This window comes from Mercenaria mercenaria, chromosome 18, assembly GCF_021730395.1.
Source record: "Mercenaria mercenaria strain notata chromosome 18, MADL_Memer_1, whole genome shotgun sequence".
Taxonomy (NCBI): domain Eukaryota; kingdom Metazoa; phylum Mollusca; class Bivalvia; order Venerida; family Veneridae; genus Mercenaria; species Mercenaria mercenaria.
The window spans coordinates 52,793,928-52,799,927 of record NC_069378.1 but is presented as its reverse complement, the minus strand read 5'-3'; the positions used below and the strand labels follow the sequence as shown (position 1 = coordinate 52,799,927).

Genomic DNA, 6,000 nt, shown 5'->3' with positions numbered 1-6,000 from the left:
TTATGACTCCAATTGTGGATGAAGATATTGCACAATAGCCTGAGTCTATGTCAAAAATATCAACTTAAAGTAATAAGAGAGGTAAAGATAAAATGTATCAAAACACTATATAAGTATACCCTAAGCAAAAAGGGGCATAAATCATTAAATATTGGTGCCAGAGTTATGCACCTTGTGTCATATGGTGTGGGTGATGATGTTGAACAACTATTTTAAGTTTGAATCAAATCCATTCAGTAATAACAGAGACAGAGTGAAAGTGCATCAAAACTTTAACTTAAAATTCTAAGTAAAAAGGGGAAATAATTAATGAAAAATTGGTGCCAGAGTTATGCATCTTGTGTCATATGATGTGGGTGATGATGTTGAACAACTATTTTAAGTTTGAATCAAATCCATTCAGTAATAACAGAGATAGAGTGAAAGTGCACCAAAACTTTAACTTAAAATTCTAAGTAAAAAGGGGAAATAATTAATGAAAAATTGGTGCCAGAGTTATGCACCTTGCATCATATGGTGTGGGTGATGATGTTGAACAACTATTTTAAGTTTGAATCAAATCCATTCAGTAATAACAGAGTGAAAGTGCATCAAAACTTTAACCTAAAATTCTAAGTAAAAAGGGGAAATAATTCATGAAAAATTGGTCCCAGAGTTATGCACATTGTGTCATATGATAAGGGTAATGATGTTAAACAATTATTTAAGTTTGAATCAGATCCATTCACTAATAACAGAGATAGAGTGAAAGTGCATAAAACTTTAACCTGAAATTCTAAGTAAAAAGGGGAATAATTCATGAAAAATTATGCCAGAGTTATGCTTCTTGTGTCATATGATATGGGTGATGATGTTGAACAACTATTTTAAGTTTGAATCAAATCCATTCAGTAATAACAGAGATAGAGTGAAAGTGCATCAAAACTTTAACCTGAAATTCTAATTAAAAAGGGGGAATAATTCATGAAAAAATTGTGCCAGATTCATGCACCTTGTGTCATATGATGTGGGTGATGATGTTGAACAACTATTTTAAGTTTGAATCAAATCCATTCAGTAATAACAGAGATAGAGTGAAAGTGCATCAAAACTTTAAACTGAAAATCTAAGTGAAAAGGGGGGATAATTCGTGAAATATTGGTGCCAGAGTTATGGCCCTTATGTCAGATGCTGTGGATGATGATGAGGAATAAGTATTTCAAGTTTGAATCAAATCCATCAAGTAATTACAGAGATAAGTTGAAAAAAGAGAAAGTGTAAAAAAACTTTAACCGAGGTGGGGACACAGAAAGACGGCGACGCCAGGTCGAGTAGGATAGCTCTCCTTATACTTCGTATAGTCGAGCTAAAAATAATAGCAAATTTTGGCTATCACAGGGGCCGTAACTCCGGAACCTATGCTTGGATCTGCCAGATTCATCATGAAATCCAAGATATACTTTTGTTTAAAATATTTTGCAAGTTTGTATCAAACAAGGCAGTCTGAAAGACAGCTAAATCCCCAGCCACTGTTATGGATAGTGAAAGGGTAAACCTTTTACCTTGAGCTTATTTTTCTTTTAAACTTAAAATTAGATCTAAGTTATTTCTCATCATTTTCATTCATGTTGCGATTCTCGTGCTTTAATAATGCCCGATTCTTGCATCAACTTGTTCAGATTTATACATTTAATTGATTTATTTATTAATCTTTTGGAACATGTTGAAAATAATACCAAACTTGTAGATATTGGCCAAATTTTTACAAAATTTTGTACGGCAGTTCAGACGTTCATGGAATCGTTTTTTATCCACAGCGCCCAGTCAATTCACTTACAGAAATTGGCCATATTTGAAATAATTTTTGAAGTAATTTTAATAAAAATCAAGAAATAATATACAGCTGATGCATAAGATCATGCACTCGTTAAGTTTATCAGCTTTTTACAAAGTTCACAATGAATTTATCGGTAATTAAATCTAGAATGCGCATTAAGTTTTACAACAGATTACAACACTATTAAGAAAAACTCGGCGATTTGGATTTCGCCCAGAGGCGATAATTTGGGCCATGTGGCCAACTTTACAGCGATGATATCACCCAAATCGCCTTGTAGGATGATCCCTGTTTAAATCTGAAGTAAAGTCCAGCAAATCAGTGAAAAACTGCAAGTACATCGAAACTTAAACCAAGGTGTGGACACAGATGTCAGTGTTACGTAAGTAAAACAGCTCTCAATATACTTTGTATAGTTAAAAACAGCCAAAGTCACCATATATCTAGATCTTATAACTATAAAACTGTGTACAAGCATGAAGTAATCCTTTTATGACTTGTTACAAGTAAACGCACAGATAACTGCCATACAGACATAGTGACTCTAGTGTACCTTCTCCTTAACTTTGTTTACTGCGGTATTTTGATGGTTCTTGGTCCCCTTACTAAGAAAATGAAAATGAACAAGGGTACAAAAAATTCAGAGCTAACGCTCTTATAACGTACAGTGTTTGAGAAAATTGGACCTAAACAAAGATTTTACCAACAGAAAATTAAAACAAAATATTCATCTTCATTTTTAATACCTAATTCAAACAATCTGAACAGTTTAATATAGAATAAGCATACTGGTATTGATGATAAACCCGGACAGATGATAAAGTCGACCACCTTGGAAATATTCGATTGCAATCGGTTATTTATAAAATTGAACACACCATCTAATAGTTTCCACTTACAACACCAACTGGTGTAAACAAAAACAAAATTAGTAAATATTCTGTATAAATAAATGACTTACATAAATTGTATAAAAAATATTTATCCAAAATTACTGGGGAAGAGGGTGTTTTTTGCGCATGCTCACTGTCGAAACATGAAGGCCTGACATTTGGTAACTTTTCATAACTTGATCAGGAATGACTGTTGCAGCTTTTTGGGGAAAGTTTCAATATAATAATACCAAGAAAATTTTGTAAATGACAAAGTGTTCGAATTTATCATCAGTCAACATTCATACAATCCCCTTTTTACATACCCCTTTCCGGGCCTCACTTCGTGTGACTTTGTTTACTAAATATAAATTTGAATTATGTAAAGTTTTCAGCAAAGGTTAAGCTTTATTCTGATACCGACCGTTGATTACAATTTGCAGAAATAAAAAAGGTACAGGTAAAAAACCTCATTTTTTCTGCTCGGGTTTATCATCAGTACCAGTACAGTATAATGGACATCAAGTTTAAATTTCTACACAAATTTTTAGACCATTATCATTTTATAAAATTACATATGTATGCAAAGTAATGTGATTTAATGCAATGCACTTCAGATAGCACCTGACTGCATCTTGTTTCATTCTTGTAACTTAGTGTTAAATATCAATCATTAAATGCACGAATCAATTATTAACTTAATAATTAAGTCTAAAATCTTGAATAACTGCAAGTCACTAGGTATATACAACTGTGATGCAATGAATTATCAAAAGTCTAAGAGACAATAATGAAAAGAAATGCAACTTAATTTAAATATAACACAGAGCACATCTTGCTTTTCCCAAGAAGAGCTGTCAAAACATTTGACAGCAGACAACTCAAAGACAACCTGTATTGTTTTATTTTCTTACAATATAAAGATGGGAGTAAATTCGAATTTATGTTTGTCAAAATGTTATCGCTTAAATGCAACATTAGTAACTGGACTGTGTAGTTTCTCAAGCAGTTTTTTCTCAATTTTTTCCACTGCACTAAGAGTTAGTATAAGTGTTTCATGCTTTAGCATACTGTATACGTTTAGTCCATACACTGGCATCAGATTAATGTGCCCAATTTCACTAGCAGCAAGTGCAATATTTTGAGGCATGATATCTCTGTCATCCACAAATAGTGCAGAAAATCCCCAAAACCGTGTGTCAAGAAGTTCCTCCAGATATTCTGGTTCATCTGATGGGATTTGTAACGAATCCACTATATGGAGATCATTTTGAGCATATTTGACTGATAAGGCTATACACAATCCTAGAACACGGTCAGTATCTGCCAGCATGTAGAATTTTGAAAGAGGTCCACGCGGTCCATGTGATACTCCGCCACCTCTCCACTGCGGTGCACGGATGCTTCCTGCACGATGTTTACCTGTACGCTTCTGTTTCCACGGTTTCCGTCCTCCGCCTGGTCGTTCAGCTCTTGATTGTGTACATTCATAGTTAATGTACTTATACAAGTATTGCCACTTAGTATTTCTGTGCAACAAATCAATCCTCGGTGGCCTTCCAAATATATCTGGATGGAGATCTATAATTCCTAGTTTCTGTGATTGAACAGTATCTAAGTTTTCAAGCCATGCCTGCTTAGATGCAACATATGGGTTAGGAAATTCTATATTTCTTGAAGTAATCAACGGTAGAGGGGGCCTTTCCTGCACTTCATAAAGACCGTCATCATCTTCAAGAAACTCGTCTGAATTCATCTTGTTTCCGTGGTAAAACTGAAGACTGACACTCGTAGATAAAGTTCGCTTTTGATAACGAGCAAGTGAAAATATCTTTTGCAAAGTAGCAATTTTCAATATGTTCTTCGAAAACAACATTTTGTTTCGTTGTTTTTAAAACTTATGAAAATGTGCTCTCACGGGTTCGACCTTCACCGTTTCACATAATTTAAACGAAATTTATTTTGAATGGTCAGATTAAAATTCATGAATCTTATTTACGAAGTTTTAAAAAGTTTATAAACAGAACTTTTAGGCACATTTCTATTTGGAAATGATATATCATGCAAAACTTTACAAAATCAAAGAAAAAAAAAAGAAAAGTTTTCATCAAAAATATTTCCGCAAGGTGAAGGTCAGCAGAAACAGAATTTCTCACATTTTCGGATGTTTATTTCAAGTATGCTTTTTATATATGTTTAATTGGTTTAATTTGCCATAATAATTCATTTAAATTATTATGTAACTTAGACAGAAAATATGTCATGTCTACGGTATGTTTGTCCGTGGTTGGTAAATTAATTATCAAGAGCCCAGATTGGTTGTAATCTGTCATCAGAGATTCAGTCAGACGGGTGCAGCAACCTTCAAAATTCGAGTGCAGTCTTTGTGTAACTTAGACAGAAAATATGACATGTCTACAGTATGTTTGTCCGTGATTGGTAAATTAATTTTCAAGAGCCAAAATTGGTTGTAATCTGTCATCAGAGATTCAGAGTCAAACTAGTGCAGCAACCTTCATAATTCAAGCGCAGTCTGCTGTAATGGCAAGATTATAAATTTGGGATGATAGCGTTGTAGGCCCCATTTTGTATATCAGCTGTCTGTCAAAATGTCAATAAATCTTTCTTCTTTTTCTGCTGAACAGTACTTGCTGTGGTGACATAACAATAAAAAAAAGACGTCTTTTGTTTGCTGGGTTATTTTGATAGATACGGCCATGATACAAATGTAGATGGCTGCAATTGATGTTTACTAATGTTCAATCACAATATGTAACCATAGACATATAGAATGTAACCAAAGTAACCAAGGGTTATAGGTGGTTACAAATGTATACCTTTGTGCAGAGATGCACTTTTTGGGCCATATTATATATATATATAAATGCAGTGATTTTTTTCCTTCTTTCTTTCCCAATTGAAAATAATGACCATTTTTCCCAATTTCAGACCAAATTATTCCCAAAAATGACCTACAAACATTTTTGAAACGGCTGCTGTCCCGACATCGTGAAATTCGCCGATTATAGAAAATATGTTACGAATTTTAATCGAGTGTTTGCTAATTTTGACCAAAGGGCAAATACCCGATTAAAATTCAGAACATGTTCTCTGTCATCACAAGCGCGAATTTAATCAATCGCACCATGTATTGTTTTCGATAATCGGTTTCCACGATCTTTTTCTGTAGAACCAGTGACAAACTGTGTGAACAATGAGTCACAACAGCAAATATAATGTTCAAAGGCTAACAAAATCCAAGCTTGCTGGCTGCAAATGCCTTGTGGAGTTCAGATTCTCACGGGCATCTTC

At 33.9% G+C, this 6,000-nt stretch overlaps 2 protein-coding genes across 4 annotated transcripts in view; one reads left to right on the top strand and one right to left on the bottom strand.

The window, feature by feature from the left end:
* Positions 1–2,540: 2,540 nt before the first annotated feature.
* On the bottom strand, positions 2,541–4,646 carry LOC123538312 (39S ribosomal protein L4, mitochondrial-like). Its single transcript, XM_045322302.2, has one exon. It carries the CDS (start codon positions 4,562–4,564, stop codon positions 3,647–3,649), a length of 918 nt encoding a protein of 305 aa, XP_045178237.2. The 5' UTR covers positions 4,565–4,646; the 3' UTR covers positions 2,541–3,646.
* Positions 4,647–4,774: 128 nt separating this feature from the next.
* LOC123538768 (glycerol-3-phosphate dehydrogenase, mitochondrial-like) overlaps positions 4,775–6,000 on the top strand; it is an 80,505-nt gene continuing 79,279 nt past the window's right edge. For 2 of the 3 annotated variants that reach the window (XM_045323087.2, XM_045323086.2), the window contains exon 1: positions 4,775–4,865. The gene's annotated coding sequence lies outside the window, so the exon portion shown is untranslated. The remainder of the gene's footprint in view (positions 4,866–6,000) is intronic. The other variant, XM_045323085.2, reaches the window with a different exon arrangement.

Coding starts and splice junctions, on each gene's coding strand:
- LOC123538312 (XM_045322302.2), bottom strand. CDS start 4,564: ATGTTGTTTTCGAAGAACATATTGAAAATTGCTACTTTGCAAAAGATA.